At 46.8% G+C, this 19538-nt stretch overlaps 1 protein-coding gene across 1 annotated transcript; it reads right to left on the bottom strand.

The window, feature by feature from the left end:
- Positions 1-1344: 1344 nt before the first annotated feature.
- Positions 1345-19238, bottom strand: METRN (meteorin, glial cell differentiation regulator). The gene is made up of 4 exons (XM_074197085.1): positions 19141-19238; positions 14335-14756; positions 11979-12038; positions 1345-10253 (listed from the first exon to the last, which is right to left on the bottom strand). Exons 1-4 carry the CDS (start codon positions 19236-19238, stop codon positions 9937-9939), a joined length of 897 nt encoding a protein of 298 aa, XP_074053186.1. The 3' UTR covers positions 1345-9936.
- Between the last annotated feature and the right edge of the window lie 300 nt (positions 19239-19538).

Below are 19538 nucleotides of genomic sequence, written 5' to 3'. Positions count from 1 at the left end.
ACTTAAAAGATGAAGAAATGAATGGGGGAAAAACACATTTATTAATAGCCAAGCACCATACTAATGGCTAGGAATACAAATGGAAAATTGAAACAGTCCCTGCCATCAAGGAACTCGTATTCTACCCAAAGAAAACACATAAAGGAATGTAAAACTTCAGAGCAGATGACTTGGGCCCTAGGATCCTTGGTTTGTATTGGTAGGTCAAACAGCACTGACCAGGGGTCAGCAAGTCAGTTGGTAAGGTCACTGGACCAAAGGGAACTGGAAAAGCCCACGTCACAAATGCCTAATAGTCATAGAGAATCAGGGGCTTTGGGTTTTTTCCTGAAGGCATGGGAATGGAGAAAGAGGGTTGGGAAAGGGGGCTGATGTACAGATCCAGTGGGAAGGAAAGTCAAGGAACACCAGGGTATCAGCACCTGCTGGGCCCTTCAGCTTTCAGACTTTTGACATTTAATTCAGGCTCTATTACACCAATTTTATCAGCCCTGGGACCCATTGCCTGTTCTAGGTCAGATCACCATTGCTGCTTTGATGTTCAGAAGGACAGGGGGCAAGAGTCCGGGGAAGTGTTATGGTCAGAGAAGGTTCCTTTCTGAATAGCATGTGATACAATGGCCTTTTCTTCTAATCCCATTCCCCCCAACCCATAGTCCCTTTACCTATGCTACTTTCCCCATTTCTTCCATTTCAACACATTAGAATTCAACTGGAAATTTCTCCTTTCAAGTGTCTACCCATTCTGTTATTTTCCATCCCTCAAAAGTATTTTAAAAAGCAGTACTAAAGTAAAACAAATCTCTTTCCTTTGGGGTCCCCACCTTGAAAGACAGATATTTACATACATTATCAGATTATCACAACTTTGTAAGATAGGTACAGCATCTTCATCCCCATTTTGTAGATAGGAGACTTGAAGCTCAGAGGTGATATATTTTGTAAACAGTCACACAATTGTTTAGCAGTATCAGAGGAGGCATTGGAACTCTGGTTTTTACTGACTTTCCAGTCCAGTCCATTTTCCTCTATGCCATGGTAATTCTTAAAATTCTCTAATCTAGACATGTTTAGGGACCTACAAAAGGAGTCAATCCTCACCACTCAATTCACTTCCAGGTAATACAGCCAAGGTTATTTCAGAGCTGAAAGTCTGGTAGGAAGAGAATGAATGGTGCACATTTTTAGCTTGAAAGAAACCCAAATCACTGTTTGATCTTATGATGGGGTAAGAGTACTGGATTAGGAGTCCCAGCTTCTTTCAAGCCAGTTCAAATATTGCCTCCTCTTTCCTAATCTTAATAAACCCGCCCCCCCCCAACTCCCAGTAATTTTTCCCTCAAAAAAAAATCTTGTATTTATTTATATATATATGTATATATATATATATATAGATATATATATTTCCTTAAATAAGCTCCTTGAAAACTAGGACTGGTTCATCTTTGTCTAGTAACCCCAGTATCTATCCTAGCACAGATTATCCTTTTAAATTGATGCTTAAAAAATACTGCTTGAAACCTGCATTTGACTTCTAGGTCTGCCACAAGTGACCCTGTGACCTTGAACTTCTCTGGACTTTCAAGTTGTTTGTATGAAAGATGTGGCTTTTGGATTAGCTTATCTCTAAAGTTCCTTGTCACTATAAAATCATTTTATGAACTTTCCCTGTTTTGCAAAAATTTCTCTACAATGAAAATGATTGACACAAGTTTTTCACTAGCTTTCACATGCTGTTTTTCAGAGCTGATGACTAAATTCCTGATGAATCAGATCTGCTTACCTTTTAACATTATCAGAATAGCTCCAGAGTATGTGCCCAGGGAATTTTATTTATAGGCAAATATTTTTGAATACTCACTCATAAAGGATATATTTTATTCAAACTAAAATTTAACTAAACTCAATTTTTAAAAAATTAACAACTAAACTTTAAAAGTACAAACTTTGCAAAGTGCTCCTTTTAATCAAACCCTTTCCCCCAAATATAAAATAACTTTTTAAACTTTTTCTTCTAATTAAAAAAAAAGCACCACCTGGACCCTGTCTCCCTGTTCCCACACTTTGCCTAAGGACCAGGGTACATCCTTTTAAAGCTTAAAATTTTTCATATTTTGTCTTATTTGCCTGGACCAACCAGAGCCCCAGAGTCCCACACTAAAATAAATTGGCCAGGCAAAGGTGAAAGGAGGAAAAATGTATAATTGATTTTTCCCTGACCAGGCTAGAGGACACGAGAAGGGAATGGAGGAAGGCAGCTCTAATCAATCCTGCTAAGAAATAGGTTCCAACCCGTAATATCGGTACCACTAATACAGTCCAGACAGCACCCCAAAGGAATTCAAGGAGAAAGGTAGCAGAGGGACTTCAGACTTCCAGGTGACCAAGTTACTAGACAAACCTGCATCCTACTCCTGCACCAAAAGAAGAAGAAGGAAACAGAAGAAGCAGCAGCAACAGCTATAACAAACTGGCCTTCCCAAAGACAAGAAAGACACTCCTATTGCTACAGGTTTCAGATCCCAGGAAGCCGTATCTATCACAGCAAGAGGTGTAGCCATACATACCCCAATACACCAAACACAAACCTATGTTATCTCCAACTGCTTTTTGGTCATCTCAAATTGGATATTCCAAAAGCCCTTCTCAAATTCCATATATCCAAAACAGAACTCATTTTCTTTCTCACCAAATTCTTATCTCTTCCCAACTTCCTTACTGTTCGACATCACCATCCTCCCAGTCACCCAGGTTCATAGCCTAAATATCATCATCCTTCACTTTTCTCTCCACAAATCCAATCTGCCAAGTCTTGTCTTATCTACCTTCATAACATCTCTCTACTCCTATAGCCACCACCTCAAGCATGGACTATTTCTAAGAGCTTTCAGGTCTTTCTCAAGTCTCTGCCCCTTGAGGTTCATCTTCCATTCAGATGCCAAAGTAATTTTCTTAAAGTGCAGGTCTGATTATATCATTTCTCTACTCAGAATTTAATGACTCACTCTTCCCTCTAGAAGCAAATACAAAAAAAAAATCCTGTTTGGCTTTTAAGGTCCTTCACCACTTGATCCCTTGCTATCTATCTAATCTTTTTTACACTTTACTCTCCTTAGCAGAAGCAAACCTTCAAACCATTCCTTCCGTGACCCAACTCTATTTTCTATTTTCACTGGCTGTCCCTCCCCCCATGTCTAGAAAGCTTTCCTTCTTCCCTTTGGTCTCCTGGGTTCTCTTCCTTCAAGACTCAACTCATTTCCTGGAACCTTCCTTTGTCATGATCTACTCTATATGCTGGATATAAATAGCTATGTGTTTGTCTCCCCCACTAGAATGGAAACTGCTTGAGGGCAGGGACCACGTGCCTTTTGTTTTTCCACAGCCCTAGCACTCAACTCGGTGCCGAGCAAATCATAAGCATGTAATATAAATACTTATTGACTGACAGATGGTAGGTGGCAGAGCTGGGACCGGAGCCCAGGCCTTTCCACTATATTATATCGGCCAAAGCTTTTTTCTCTGGTGGTCCAGGTGGGGAGTTTACAGGAAGTCAGAAATCTTTTCCCAAAAGGGCCAGTGGACAGCCCTCTGGCCTGATTTCAAATTCAGGCGAGAGTTTACCATGAGCCTGGAAGTCAAACTCCTGAATTTCATCCTTAGTTTCATGCCCTAGACTTTCATGCCCCTCTTCTCTGTGCCGCTGTTACAGAGGGAAGGACTCTGGAAATTTCTGCTGAGAAAGCATTTTGCTTATGTCCAACAAGGCTGAAGAAAGACATAATCACTGGGCTTAAGCATTTTGAACTGGGTCCAGAGAGGAAGGACAGATGCACTGGGAGCTGGAGGAGTTGTTGATCATAGTGGGCCTAGAGAAGCGCAAAGAGGGTGATAAACTTTATACTCAGGACTCTTTCCACCAGCCACCCCTAATTAGGGTTGGGGCCTTGGCCCCTCCTAGCTCCTGTTCTGGGATAACCAAATAGGGTTTCGCTAAATGAAACCATCTTGAGCCCTAACCCCAGCCAAATGAACCGCCACGGAGACTTCTCTGATTTTCCGGTTCTCTCCTGCAGCTGGAGGCAATTAGCTTGAAATCTGATGGAAAATCAGGCAAAGAGAAAAGGGGGGTGGGGGGCGGTATAATATGGTGAGAGAAGGAAAACAGGGAAGTATTGAAGCAAAGGGAGTGCAGAGACAGAGAGAGCCCTTGGGAAGGAGAGAGAAGCCAACAAAAATAAAGGCCAAGGGACTTAGCAAGGGGGCTGAGGTTAAGAAAGATGATGTGTAAGTGAAACTGAAAATGAAGTGAGGGGAGAAAATGAGGCGCCAGAGTCCAGGAGGGAGGACAGGAAATGTGAGAGGAGGGGAGGTGGAGGTGGAGGGAATGGGGAAGGAGGGGTTGGCAGAGGGAGGAGGGACTGGCAGAAGGAGGCCATTCCCTGGGTTGGAGTTGGATCCTCAGGACTCCTCACTTTTCCAGTTGTCCAGCGAGACAAGGAAACTGAAGAGATTTCCCACCCAGGCAACATGTAAAATGGGATTTAGGGATACCACAGAAATGACCTTTCCCAGCCTGGGGAGGGGGGTGAGGGGAGCACATTTCAGATTCCAAAGGATTTAAATAGAGGCAGGTGAGGATTGGGGAGAGAGGCTTTAAGTTCCCTGTAGGAAACCTCTCCCAGCCAAGACCTTTAATCTTTTACCCTCCTAGGTCTTTTTTTTTTCTCCTCCGCACTGTAAAGTAGCCATGAATGTCAGGAATTTGTCACTATGTGCTGGGAATAGCTCCCTCCCAGCTGCCAGCAAAATCTGCCGCAGCCCAAGAGGGCCGGCAGCCGAAGGGAGAAAAAGCAGCTCCAAGGGAGGAGGTGATTTCCCAAGCCCACCTGAGGACCACCGGACCTGGCATCAGGAGGACATGGCCTCAGGAGGGGAGGACCTAGTCTCCGAGGCCTCAGGGCAGAGAGCCATCTCATTTAACTTCCCAGGCACACACAGCCTCCCTCCTCCATCCCCACCCCAACCCCCAAATGGGGCCCTGGCCGAGGCTGCCACAACTACGTACTCCCAGATGATGGGAAAGCCCTGGACCTTGGGAACCGCTCCAGAAAAGAGAAGTGACCTGGCAATGTTCTAAGTAATGGAGAGAGAGCAGGCCCAGAGACCTCAGCCCAAACCTGCTCACAATAGCCCTTCCCCTTTGGAGACTGCTATTCATTCCTGGCCCTCCCACCCTGGGGTGACAAGAGGCTGCCCCTTCTAAACCTTGGAAGGATTAGTCTGGTGCGGATCAATAGCAGAATGAGTCCCAGGAAGCCACATGTGGAATTTGTACTTAATTCTCTACACTCTGGTCCAAGAACCAATTACACAGAAAAGCTCCCAGGCATGCAGCAGACCACTTTCTCACACACCCACAGCCTCACCCGAGATGTGTCCCAGACATTCTTGTAGAACCTTAGTCCATACCCTTGTCAACGTGCACCCACCCCCACAACGTACACGCATGTGGGATTTCATTTGCCACTAGAGGCACAGGAAGGCACTCACACACCCACACGTTCTTTCACACGCATCTTCTTCCATGAAGACCAAGCTTAGTTCTCAACACTTCTACCACTGCAGTTAATAGAACCAGGAGTGAAAACCAGGGCAGAAAGCAAAACCAGAGCATCACTTTTCAACTCTTCCTTGTGGGCAAAGGACCTACTACTCAGATTTAAAAAAAAAAAAAATTCTTGGTCCCTCTAGAGTCATCTCCTGGAGATGAGTAGGTAGAATAAAGTAAGAACCAGAAGCTCTTTTGGGCCAGTGCAGCCCCTACCTCACCTACCCCCTTTTTGCTTTCTCTAGGGGAAAAAAAAAGAAACCAGTTTCAATTTCTTCACTACCCATCATTTCCAGGGTCAGTTCAGATATGTGGGTGGGCACCATAGATAACATGAATAACAAAAATCTGACATTTACATAGCACCTTAAAGCTTGCATAACATTTTGTGTCATTCTTCTCATTTGGTCCACAGAAAAAACCTGAGGTAGGTGCTAATAGCTCCATTTTTCCAAATAAGAAAACTGAGGCCAAGATGGGTAAAGTAACTAACTTCCCCAGCGTCACATAGTCTGAGGCAGTATTCACTCAGGTTTTCTAGACTCCACTGTCTCCTCTATGGCATGCTGCCACCATAAGGCTTGGGTAAAAGGTGGAACAGTGAGGGAGAGACTTTATAAATCAACTAGTTTAAGTTCCTAATTTTACAGATCTGAAGAACAGAGTTGAATTGATTTGCCCAAAGTGACCCAGCTCATGTCACAGCTAGATGAGAATACAGATTCTAGGCTTTAACCCCAGCCCTAGCCAGGGAAGCCCCTTGGGGTAAGTTCTAACTTAAATTATGAAAAGTCTGTTCCCAAAACTTGACTGCCATTTCTTGAAAAGACATAAGTGAGGGTCATTGGTTGAGTGACTGAGCCCAAGTTACCAGGACACATGGTAATGCATGGGATGCAACTCCCTAGGACAAGGTAGACCAGAAGACGCAGGTCAGTGTCTGGTCCTGATTCCTGGCCTGTCTGGGACCAGTGACTGCGAAGGAAGACTCTTCCCTGGTCAAGCCTGAAGGTTTGGAGATGATAGGCTTCTGGCTGGGGCTTCCTTAGAAGAGAGCTGCCGTTTTTAGCTGGTCTATTCTGCATCCTATCCCTCAGGGACCATCTCTGAGATAGTCTCTAGTCCATAATGTCTGGAAACAGCAAGGAAGGTTAGTTAGGGACTGAACTTGTGATTACACTGGCAGAGGGAATTCCCTGGTCAGGGAACTCCTTTCACTAACATGCTTCAGAGGGGAAACTTGAATCCAGGTCATCCTAGCTGAGGGCCTAGCTTCCCTCTTCTACCTTATGCTGCCTCTCCAGAAATAGTGATAGGAGGGGGATTCTTGGGCAGTCTCTTTTATCTCTCTTGCCATTCCCTACCCCCCCCCAGCTGCTTCCCATAAACTCATCTCCACTCCCCCCCACATTTGTCCTTAATTCCCCATGCTGGTACCAACTCTCTACACCAACAGAGTACCTTGGGGCCTCAGAAGGGAGTGAGGGAAACCTTGATATGATATATGATCCTGGCATTTTCTCCAAATAACTCCAGCTGCTGGTGGTTGTTTTTTTTCCTTCCAAGAGGGACTCTCTACTCGACTCTTGAGAAGCTATAGAGGGGTGGGGGTGTCTGTCACAGGGGCAGGGGAGGAAGTCAACCATGCCACCAGAGGGACTCTGGGGTCATCCTTCTTCCTGGCTTTGGCTTCATAGTTGGGGGGGGGGGAGGGAAGAGACAGGGGAATCAGCCACAGTCCTCGGCCTCTTTCAGGCTTTGTGCCGCCTCTTCTTTGTAACCCACCAATTCACCAATTCAGCCCTTTATCTGCCTGAAAGAGCAAGGAGGAAGGAATGGGGGAGGGAGAGAATGGCGACAATGGGGGGAAGTGGCGGGAAACATCTCCTTAGAGACCCCATTGTGTGGCTCCCCCTCAGGGGCTGGCAGGGGTGGGGTGGAGGGGTGGGGGTTGAGGAGAGCCCTGAGCCCTGAGCCCAGCTGGGTGAAACAGCTCCCGGCCCCAGCAAGGAAATTCAGCAACAAGTGGTACATTCTTCCCTGGAATGTGCTGGACTACAGAAAGTAGGGCGAGAGTCCTTGCCTGCCAGGGCCAAGCCTGGGCCAGGATGGGGTTCCCTCTTGCTCCCTCTGCCTCCTGCCTCAGTTCACAAGACATTCTGACCCTGTCCTCCCAATTTAGAGTGTTCCCCTTTCCCTTCAGGCCTTATTCTCTTCTTGGCTATTGCAACCCCACTTTCTCCTCTCTAGCAAGTATCAAGACAGATTGCGGGTGTATTGAGAATTCTTCTCACGTCTCCCACCCCAGAGGAGCTCCCAGCACATCACAGACATCCTCTCATTCATCCCCAGGAAGGCCAGCTGAAGCCAAAACTTGCTATCCCCATTTTACAGACAGGGTGACAAGGGCACCAAAAGGGGAAGTGACTTTTTTTTTTAACAGTCATCCAAAGTCAAAGCTGAGACCAAATTCAACAAACTAAGAGTTCTGAATCTCAGGCCAGTCCACCCTTCACAAGATATACTAAAGCTCAAGGAAACAGGTTTATGGATCCAGTTCTTTCTAGGGACTATTCACTCCTTTCTGTTAGGCTGGCCTCTTTCTCTGCCTCCCTCTGTGCTTGAGGCTCTCTCCAGGCATTCTTACTCCTCTGGATTAATCAAACCACCCAAAAGAACTCTGAACACTGAGTTTGTCTGCTTGGTCTGCAAGGAAGGAAGGAGGGAGGGAGGGAGGGAGGGGGAGGGAGAGAGAGAGAGAGAGAGAGAGAGAGAGAGAGAGAGAGAGAGAGCATCTTCTTCTCCTTCTCCCCTCAGTTGCCTTCCTGGACGGTGGCCAGTGTGAGCTCAGTCTCCAGGAATCCCTCCATCCTTCCAGTTTCAGTTCTCAGAGATGGAGGAGAGTGGCTGGGGGAAGATGTTCCTCCTGTGTGTCAGGAAGTGGGAGTTTTTAACCCATTTATCAGCTCTCATTGTGGGCGGCTATAAATGGGGAGTTGAGAGAACTAAAGCAACTTCAATGCAAGAGAAATAAGAGTTCTCTCTCTCTCTCTCTCTCTCTCTCTCTCTCTCTCTCTCTGTGTGTGTGTGTGTGTGTGTGTGTGTGTGTGTGTGTGTGAGAGTGTGTGTGAGAGAGAGAGAGAGCACCAGAGCCCACAAGGACAAGGGCTATGTGGGTGGATGTGAGAGTCTGTGTTTGAGAGTGCATATGTCCTGGGATGGCCAGTATTGTATCTGTACTGTTGTATAGACAGAATACAGGACTAAAGGTTAATAGAAACAACATGTATAAGGCTGTGAGGGGCAAGGGGAAAAGGTGTGTGGAAGGGGACACATAGCAATAAATAAGGTACCAAGGGAAAGGGGATCTGACTCTCTTCAAGTTATTTCACACCCTAATCTACCCATTCCATCCCTCAAACCTTCCTTTCATTGAATTCAGTTCCTTTCCCCAAAGGGGTTTGCCCAATAAGCCCAGAAAATAGGCTCTGCAGTTTAAAGAACCCAGACAGAGAAGGGACCTTTGGGAGAGGAGGGAAATAACCAGGACAGTGGTCCCTGGTCTTGTCCCTGCAATGCTTTTATGAGTCAAGCCCTTTCCCTCTAATGATAGTAGGAAGAAACCACTAAGCCAGGCACACTTGGCAGAGTTTAGTTCCCCTCAAATACCACTGTCAGCACATACATTTGGTATCAGGATAACTGTAGTGTACCCAAGGCCTCTTCTCCATCTTTCTGTCTCCCATCCCTGCCCTTCCTAACCCAATCCATCAAGTCATTTCCAAGGTGAGATGCCCACAAAGTTGGGGTATCCCAGGCTCTAGCAGCAGTGTCTACCTGGAAAGGGGAAGTTAGGGTGATGGGCCAGTTCAGCTTCCCTCTCTAAGATCTCTCTGATTTGCAAGCTCTGCAGGAAAGATGGGGCCAACCCACTGGGGTAGTTCCCTGGATAGTGGTGGAAGGAGGTCTACACAAGGGATTATCCCTTATCTTTCCCAAGGAAAAGACTTACTTTTCCTGCCCAAGGCTAATTTCATCCCCCAAAAATTAATCACCCAGAGTGTGCCCACTTGATATCTCCCAAGACTGGCATCATTCACTCTGTGCTTGAAACACTTTTCAACCAGGATGCATGGGAATGTGCTGGCTGTTAGACCTTGCTGACTCCTAAAACAAAAGCTAGGATGATCAAAGCAATTCCTTTTTCTTACAGCACCTCTGGACAGATGGCTCAAAGTAGCAACAGTTTTGGATACTGATAGCTTCTTAGGCAGTGATCAGAGGATAAGTGGGGTCCTTTCTTGCCTTCTCCCCAATCTCAGAGAGCCTTAATCCAAGGCCATCTCACAAGGGTTATGGTGAGTAGCCTGGGCTGCCTCATACATGCGACGGAAATCCTGGTATCGGGGAGCACAGCCTAGCCAGGCCTCCCCAAAATGGCTCCAACCGGTGAAGAGGAAGGTGCCAGGGCCAGGCCTGACGCCACAGCGCAAAGGGGTGCGGATGGTACCAGACACTTGGCTGGAGGACTCAGCTGGCTGGAATAATGGGAACTTCTGACGATGGATGCGGGGAGTGCTGATGCTGATCACTGACTCCTGCAGCTCCTGGTCATGAGTAACTCCACAGATCGTTCCTTGAACCACTGCCAGAGGAGAAGGAAAACTATTAGCTTTCTTCAGGCAATGTTATGCAGTTTTAGATGGGACAAAAACCTACATGACCCCAGAAGGAGACAGCTAGTGGTCAAGAAAAGGGTCATGGGCTGTGCAGGTAAAAGGAACAGGGGAAGAGAGAGCAAAAGGAGAGGTATGGAATGGACAGAGTAGAGAAGCTATGATTGAGTGAAGAGTTGGGGCTAGAAGTTTTCTCTTTCAATTTGAAGGTTCCTTAAGGAAAGCTTGTGGCTTTGAATTCTTTCACAAGCCTGTCCCAGACACTTAAAATAACTCTTCCTCAGTCCTTTCCCACCTGTGACAGTCCATTGCTTTCTCTGTTCAGTAGGTAAATTCAATGTCTCCAATTGAATAGGATTCTAGGGGTGGCTAGGTGGCACAGTGAACAGAGTCTCAGCCCTGGAGTCAGGAAGACCTGAGTTCAAATCTGTCCTCAGACCCTTAATAATTACCTAGCTGTGTAGCCTTGGGCAAGCCACTTAATCTCAATGCCTTGTGGAAAATAAAAAAAAAACCTTACAAGAAAAAGAATAGGATTCTAAAGTAAGGATGAGAAAGGATTCTGAGGGATGCTTGATCTGATAAATCTGCAGCAATGTCTTCTGAGGAGCTTCTGGATTCCAGTCAGGGAAGCTGATTATCAATCCTCTAGCCTCAGAGATCGACCCATCATGAACTGTATTCACTTCCACCCAACAACGGACTGTCATACTCCATATGCCCAAAAGCAGGACAACCTGAGCTATCCTTCTTTCCACCAGAGACTTGACAAGCCTGGCCTTAGGGTTTGAGGTAAAGCTGCAAAGCTAAGCTGAGATCCCAGTCTTCTTGCTAGAAGGCTGAGAATTCCAAAAGGGAGAGCCCGGAGGAGTGTGAGTTCATCATCCAGCATGTCAAATGAAGCTGCTGCTGCTCCTTCCCCCACCCCTGGTTGTCCTAAACTCCCTGTAGATCATTGGGCCTCTGACCCTAGTGTTCTTTCCTCAGCCAACTTTGATGAAGAGTCTCTGGATTTCTGTCAGAGGAACAAATAAACTCTCTAGCTTCCCATGGCAACTGGGTCCACTCTCCTGGGCAACCTGTAAAACCCTGATTAGGCCGATCCCTTCCCCCATCCATCCAAACCAGGAACCCCGCAATCACCCTCCTTCTGCCTCTCCCTGCTCCTCTTCCCAGGATCCCCTGAACACAATGTGATACATAACTAAGACTCAGAGATGTCACTTATTCTGTTAATGAGGAAACTAAAAGCTGATGTCTACTCCATGTTCCTCCCCTTCTTCCCTCCTCCAGAACAGTGGACCTTAAGTCCTTCCTTTATCTCCAGGAACCCCAAGTCTGTAACAGTACCAAGCTCACTGCCCACTCTCCCTCCTCTGTCACCTCACAGGCATAGATCAAAGGGTAGACCTGTTTTTAGCAGCAGGAATTATACTTACCGAGGGTTCCAGATAAATAGCTTCTCTCCCTCCCAGGAAACCTAAGACAAAAGGGCAGCAAAAAGAGGGCAAACACCAGCAGGATGGGGACAGTGGCCAAGGGAGATGCTAGGAGAATCCAATCAAAACCCAGAACAATCCTGGGAAGGAGAAAGGAGTTTGCAGGAGGAGGAGCTGGGATAAATTGGGGCTGGAACTGATAAAAAAAAAAAAAACATAGCCTGACCAAGTCTGAGAGGCCAGAAAACTACTTACCAAAATCACTGGTGCACACAGCCATGAGAACCTCAGCATCACTGCATGGGCGACAGGTCCCTGTGGAATAGACAGAAGGAAAGAGGAGGAGGTAGACAGGTTGGGATGGGCTTCCCACTCCTTACCATCCTTATCCCCATCTCTCTTTTCCAGACTAGCCTTCCCCTCACGAGAATAGGAAAGGCCATTTGGGCAAGAAAAACCATAGTGGAGCGGCAGCTAGGTGGCGCAGTGGATAAAGCACTGGCCCTGGAGTCAGGAGTACCTGAGTTCAAATCCGACCTCAGACACTTAATAATTACCTAGCTGTGTGGCCTTGGGCAAGCCACTTAACCCCATTTGCCTTGCAAAAACAAAACAACAACTAAACTAAAAAAAAAAAACAAAAAAAAACGTAGTGGATGCTGTACTGACTATACCCCAATCTTGGAATTCAAAGTCATTTTGGACCCCTCCAGAGAATCCTCCACTTACTCGTCATTCTCACACTAAGAACTCTTATTTGTCTATTGCTTTAGCAGTGGAAGTTTTATTATTCCCATTCTACAGATATGGAAAACAAATGGGGTAAGGTAACATGCCTCTAGTCACATCATTAGTTAAATAGTAGAGACCAGATTTGAATACTAGTCTTCTAAGTCCACACAATGCTTTTTCAACTCTGCCTCAACTGCCTCTGGAGTCATGGAAGTATAAACCTCCAGAGGCTGCCCTGAATTCAATGAATGGAGCCCTAGCACACTAGGACACATACATATCCAGAGATATATGTATGTATACAACATCATATACTTCGTGCTTCTAACTCACGTAGCAGAATCAATAACTTCTACATTACTTTCAAGAGTAAATGTTTTGAGGTTTCCCTTCTTAAGCCCAGGACTCCTGGCTTCTGATCCCTAACTATTACAACTCTATCCTTCATCCTCAAAAAGAAGCCACAAGGCTCTCAAACCCTTTGTTTGTCTAAATGACAAACAGAAGAGATAATGGCCCACAAAATGCTCTGAGATCCTTAGAAGGGGCATTTTAGAAGGAAGAGCCAGGGCTCTTGGGATAAGACTCTGGTCTCTGGAGAAAAGGGAACAGGATCCTTTCCCCTCTATCCCTACTCCCCTAAACCTCCCACCCCCTCTCAACAGATGGGTGGGGCTAATCCCATCATATCCAGCAATGGGGCTCTCAAAGGATGGGAATGAGCTGCCTTGCCCAGCAGGGGAGATGGCGGGGGAGTGCCCATATCACCATGGAGACCAGGCAGCCAGGCCACAGATAGTACACTGGACTTTTGTTGGCGGTATGCAGGGGTTGGCGGAGGGATGAGAGGAGGGAGGTCATGGGGCTACAGCCCCTTCTGGGCCCCCAGCCCCTGTAGGGAGCACACTCTAACCCTGGTTCTCTTCTTCCCCTCCCCCCTTCAGGCAGAGGGGAGAAGGGGACTCAAGTTACTCCTCCTCCCCCATTGAGAGGCCTTGGGTCAAGGCAGGGCTTTCCACACGCTCCCCAAGGCCCAATCACTGAATCCTAAGGCTGAGAGGAAGTCTGAGAGGTCATTCAGCCTCAGAACTGGACTGTATTCCAAACACCCTAGGGAGGTCATTGCCTACATTTTCCTCAAACAAATCCAGCGTAGATACCCTGGTCTCCCTTGGTAACCCTTGCAGTCAGCAAATTCATGCCTAACCTGAATCCCTGGTACAGTTCAGATCTGCTTTCTAGAACATTCATAGAGCAGCTGCTGTTCACTATTACTCTTACAATATAACCCTCTGTCTTTTTAAGACCTAGAAAGTCTTCCCACCCCACAAAACCTCTCCCCCCAGGGCCAGCAATCCTAGTTTCTCCAAGCCATCATGGTAGCGATTGTTTCCTCTTCCAGTCTATCTCCAATTTTTTCTGATCGTATTCCAGCCAAGGGTCTTGTCTGATGCCTGAGTCACACTAAGTATCAAAGATAGGTCACCCATTCTCGGGTAGAAGAATTAAAGGGAAAATAAATCATGTGAAGTTAAGGGAAAGAAATATAGTTCATTATGCAGCAGAGGGTTTGGAACTAAAACCAGGATGCTAGTCTGATCATCTCAATCTTCAAGTTAGATCATCTCAAAGAGTTAGGGGAAAATAAGGGCCTATGAACATAAATATCTACTGACTTGAGGATACCAAGTAAGTCAGCTACAACACAGACTGGCAAGAAAACCCAAAGATTCTAATTCCCTGACTCAAAAATACCTTGCTAGGGTACAGGTTTCAGGTCAAAGGGCTGTGGTGAGATAGAAGAGGGAGAAGAAATAGGCATATGCAGCAGAAAGGTACCCAATCCCTAGTAGGCCAGAGTGGTCTTGATCTTTCTCACCTTCCATACTAAGATTGTGGGTGAACAGGGGAAGGTGCAGGTGCCAGTCCCCTCGAAGTTCATAGCGGAAGGCTGCTACTCGGCGACTGATATCCCGATGTGGGGTAGACTGAACGAACAGCGCTACCCTTTCCTGTGGTTGCCAGCTGACACACCGGCCCCTGGGCGGCCCCTGGGCCTCAGCCAACAGCAACTCCAGGAGTCCATCTCTCTCCACGTAGACTTGGGCCCCCCGGAAGGGGCCAGAGGACTTGATGCAGGCTGTGATATGCCTGGGACTCTGGCCAGCTCCAGCACTGCCTGGGGGCAGCCTGGGAGAGAGGGTAAGGCGAAGGGCACCTGCTGGATACAACCACTCCAGGGAACCCTCAGCACAATGCAGGGAGAGCTGTTCCACACTGTTCGTCTCCTGGGACAAGCCACTGCCAAGAATACCCCCCCCAAAAAAAACAGGGTCAGTATCTGCACACAGAGCAGCACCAGCACCTAGGCTACTTTAAGCCCTCACACATCTCTTTTCTCACAAGTAGGTAGAGCAGGGATTAGTAGCCTCATTTTATAGATGTAGAAACTGAGAGATTAATCCTTGAGTCCAACCCAGAGCTCAGGTCTCCTGCCTCCCATGCATCACAAATACAAGATGGAGAGGACTCTAATACTTGACACAATTTTGTTTGGAACCATGAAAGTTCAAAATGAATTGTCATTGTAGTCTAGCAGCCAAAATATTGGACATGGTTTTAGGCTGCATTGAAAGAGGCTTGGCATCTAGGTCTAGGAAGAGGAAAGTACAACTCTACTGTTCCACTGCCTAGTTAGACCACTGTGTTCCCTTTTGGACACTACCTTTTAGGGGGAAACAACAGCTTAAATTGGAGTTTGTCCAGAGGCAGATAACCAGGAGAAGACCTTGGCACCCCCTGAGATCAGGCCACATGGGCACCAGCTGAAGGGACCAGAGATGTTTTAGTCTGAAGGGGATATAATAACTCTTCAAGTAAGCATAGTCTGTCCAAAGGAGTGAGACAATGCTTACTTTAAAAGATAGAAGCTTGGGGTAAGAAACAACTTTCTAGCAATTACAATTATCCAAAGTATGTTTGCTCAACCTAAGTAGGTAGTGGGCTCCCCCCAAATAGAAATGTAAAGCAAACGCTTTGTCAGGGATGTTAGAGAGTAGGGGGGGGTTCCTCATTTTTTGGTTTGGAACAATGTTTTTAAATGCATAAAATATTCAGAATTTCAAAGCAAAGCAATTATTGTGAAATAGTTACCAAAATATTAAAAAAATCAAGTTCATGGACCCTGGGTTCAAGAACCCTTAGTGTAAAGATGTGTTATTTAAGGTAATGCACTGTTCTAGGTAGTTGACCTTTGGAGATTTCCCAACTGAAATTTTTTGATTCTATGTAGTACATGTAGTAGGAGGGAAGGGTGTAGGATTTGGTGAAAATCCTGACCACGGCACAGCTAGCCACAGGAATCTTAACTATCAGAAAAACCCTAGCTCTCCCCTCTCCCTAAAGCTTTCTCAGACCAATGCTAGGTCATGTGGCAGTGATCTAACAAGTTTCTGCTATTTTCTCTTCTACCCTCAAAATCATTGAATTTCCTTTGGAAAAGAACCTGAGACAATCCATCTAGTCCTACCTGTAACTAAACAAGAATCTCCTTTCCACCATACTGAATACATGATTATCCAGACTTTGCCAGGAGAAATCTAGCAAGGGCCATCCACTAGATCCCAAGGTAGCCCATTTCATTTTTTGATAGTTCTCATTGTTAGGGTAGGTTGCCCTGCAGGTCAATAGGTAAATAAAATAGATTCATAAGATCATGGAACATTAGAATGAGAAGAAACCTTACAGATAGGGAAACCAAGGCACTGAAGCTAAACTTCCTGATTTTAAGGATGAGGAAAATGAGGTTCAAAGAAGAGGAAAAAATAATAGCTAACAATAACAGCAGCATATGAAGATTTATAAAGTGTTTTAAAATATTAATTCATTTAGTCTCACAACAGCCCTGGGAGGTACCATTTTTATCCCCATTTTACAGATGAAAAAAAGTAAAGCAGACATCTTTTCAGTAAATAATTCAGAGTCACACAGCTCATACAGCTCATAAGTGCCTGAGATCACATTTGAACTCAGATGTCCTTGTCTACAGCCCAGCAATCTGTCTCCACAGCAAGTTAACAACTTAATGGTAGAACCAGGAAGGTAGGAAAGTGTGGAAACTCAGATCCTAGTGCTCTTTCTTCTGCACCATATTTTGTGGTCACAGAATCTCAACCTGGAATGGATCAGGGATCATCTAGTCTAATTCCTATGGAAAATTCACTAGCCTTTCTCTAAAATCCCTAACCCATAGTTATCCCATCTCTACTTGAAGATTCCCCATAGAATCTTCACAGCCTCTCAAGGCAGTGCATCCCACTTCTGGACAGCTCTGTTAGCAAGTATTTCCTTATTTAGGGTTGGACAGGAAGATATAATGCAACTTTCCAAAACCAGGGAAAGGCTAGCCATAGACATTAATAGATGGGTGATGCAAACAGGTGTAAAAGTGACTGGAAAACCCAAAAAATGTATATGGGTTGAGTGGGAAGGGGAGAGACTGGCAGGCAGGCAAACTTGGCAGGAAGCTAGAAGATATAGGGCAGGCAAAGCAGGCGGGAACCTTCAAGCCAATGGAAGGTTGTCTTATGAGGGACAGAGAACAGCTGTTTTCCCAGAGAACAGTTTAAATAACAGCAGGAGGGATTTTGGTAAGATTACATTGAAGAAATGTAACAGGAAAGAAGTGGTACCTGCTCCCGAGGCCAATTTTTGTCTCCTTTAAGAAAGAATTAAGAAGAGGACAATGTCCTGGGTTGAGACAGGGGAATGGGCTAGATGACCTTTGAATGTCTCTTCCAACCTAGGATGCTCTTATCAAAGAGACTACATTGAGGCCCCTTGGCCCTCCCCTTGTCTCTCCTGTTTCTTGTCTCTGAGCTGATTCAGGCCCCACAAGTTGTTTGATCAGCGATTTGTGGATCCTGAAATGTTAATCCTCCCAGGGGCCCAAGATCCTCACACATCTGCATCACACTGGACTGAGGGGGAAGGAGTAGGAAGAAGTAAAAATCTTAGTTTGCAATCTAAGCCCAGGACTAAAACTATGTGTATATCTTTTCAACCTCACTATGATGACTTATTGGCTATATGAGAAGTAGGGAAGCTTGAGTGTTGACTTAAAAAACTATTCTCAACCCCCAGCTTCCCAAACCTGAAATCCAGGAGCTGATCTCAAAAATCTGAGTTGAAAGGCACTTTTCTTAGAGCTGGAAACTGGCCTGCCCAAAATCACACTGATTCAGGGGCAAGGCCAGGACTAGATTCCAGATTTCCTAACTACCCAAGAAGATAGATGATAGATAGATAGATAGATAGATAGATAGATAGATAGATGGATGAATGGATAGATAGATGGATAGATAGATGAATAGATAGATAGAGATAGAAATAGAGATAGAGATAGATATTTTCAAGGGATTTCAGTTTTATTTTCTCCCATTCCCCAATTCAAGGATCTGGAGGTATCTGGCACCAGTGGGGAGGGAGTATTGCGACAAACCATTGGCCAAGATTAGGTCTTCTTGCTCCTTCATTTTTAGTCCCTTTACCTCATCCTCCCACACACCCTCTGGTGATTACAGTCTCAGGAAAGAGAAGTGAACCCATTCACTAGTGACAGTTCTTCAGATGGGTAGGTTCCCTCCCTTCACTTCAAATTCGACACATTCTTCCAATCCTTCTCCCTAGAAATACCTTTCCCTCTGAGTCTCAATCCTACACGGAAAGCTAATTCCCTCCTCATCAACACTATTTCTGAAAGAAATGAGGACAGTCAACCATAGCCCCAAACAGGATGAGAGTGGCAGCTTCACAAAGAGGGTTCTGTCCTCTCCATCTCTGGGTTCTGTCTTAGCCCTTCCTAGACGGTGATGCCCTGACTAAGTTTTTCCTCACTATATTGCTCACTCATTTAGAACCCATTTCAAATGTCTTCACATCCTACCACCACAACTCCTCGATCCCCGGCCTCAATTCCATGCTCCTAGGAACCAGAAGACATTCTGAATCAGCACTGAGTTCCTGAAAATCAGGGGAGAGAAAGACCCTGGTGGGGGTGGAGGGGGGGAAGCAAGTGCAGGGGAGCGTCGAGTTCTTCGGAATGCCAGGAGAAGGAGGACAGGTTCCCCTACTGAGAGAAGAATGTGTGTGCATATGTATGTAGTGGGGAGATGAAACAGAAGGGGGGGCCCACCTCGGAGGACCCGCCAAAAAACCCTGGGAGAACAAAACCAAGCTGACTTTGTGACTTCTCCCTCCTCCCGCCTGCCTGCCAGCCCCGCCCTCTCCTTGGAGATGCCTCAGCGTTCAATCAAGGCAAGCCCCCGCTCCCCACCACCCCAATTCTCATAGCTTCAGAGGCAGAATCCAGGCATCGGGGTAGAATCCAAAAGGATCCCGCCCTGACCTAGGGGAGTTATCCTAAAGATGGAAAAGTCCTTCCCTTTGCTCGTGTTGGGAGAAAGGGGTGCCCCCACCTCCTTCCTCCCACCCTATCCTTAGAGAAACCACATTACGATACATTCCCCCTTCTTTCCTCTTCTGCAGCTTAGGGGGAAAGAGTCCATTAGTAAAGACTCTAAGGTTTTCCTCATAGAAGAGGGGATGAAGGAGGAGGGATGGGGAGAGAGGGGGAGGATGGGGTGAAGGCAGGGGGCCGGGCGTGATGGGGAGGGGGCGTCCATACCTCCCTCTCCAGCTGCACTGATCCTCCGAGTAGCTGGCCAGGGCCGCGGAGGCCAGGAGGCCGCAGCCCAGGAGCCAGAGCAGCGCTGGGAGCGGCATGGCCGGGGCTGGAGCCGAGCCCTGGGGCCCCGGGGCGCTGGCTCAGGAGCCGCGGCTCCGCCACAGCTGGAGCCGCATCCCCCGACCCCCGGCCCCCCGCGAGCCCGGGCTCCGCTAGCCGCGGCCCCCCATCCCCTCCCGAGGAGACGCTTCAGAGCCCCGGGGAAGCGCGGCGCGGCCCCCCAGCCCCATAGCCCGAAGCGCGCTGGCCGCCGCCGCCGGCCACTTTCAACCTGGGCCGGGGGATGCCAGCGGCTGCAGGGGAGGGCCGGGGGGGCGGGCACCGACAGAGCGCTCCAA

The sequence above is a fragment of the Macrotis lagotis genome, chromosome 8 (genome assembly GCF_037893015.1).
Source record: "Macrotis lagotis isolate mMagLag1 chromosome 8, bilby.v1.9.chrom.fasta, whole genome shotgun sequence".
Taxonomy (NCBI): domain Eukaryota; kingdom Metazoa; phylum Chordata; class Mammalia; order Peramelemorphia; family Peramelidae; genus Macrotis; species Macrotis lagotis.
This window is presented reverse-complemented; position numbering and strand designations above follow the sequence as displayed.

What these genes read in the sequence shown, in the direction of transcription:
- METRN (XM_074197085.1), bottom strand. Translation starts at nt 19,238, where the DNA reads ATGCCGCTCCCAGCGCTGCTCTGGCTCCTGGGCTGCGGCCTCCTGGCC. An exon ending in CAGTGCAGCTGGAGAGGGAG is followed by an intron (nt 14,757 to 19,140) that starts GTATGGACGCCC and finishes TATTCTTGGCAG; the next exon opens with TGGCTTGTCCCAGGAGACGA. An exon ending in CCACAATCTTAGTATGGAAG is followed by an intron (nt 12,039 to 14,334) that starts GTGAGAAAGATC and finishes TCTATTCCACAG; the next exon opens with GGACCTGTCGCCCATGCAGT.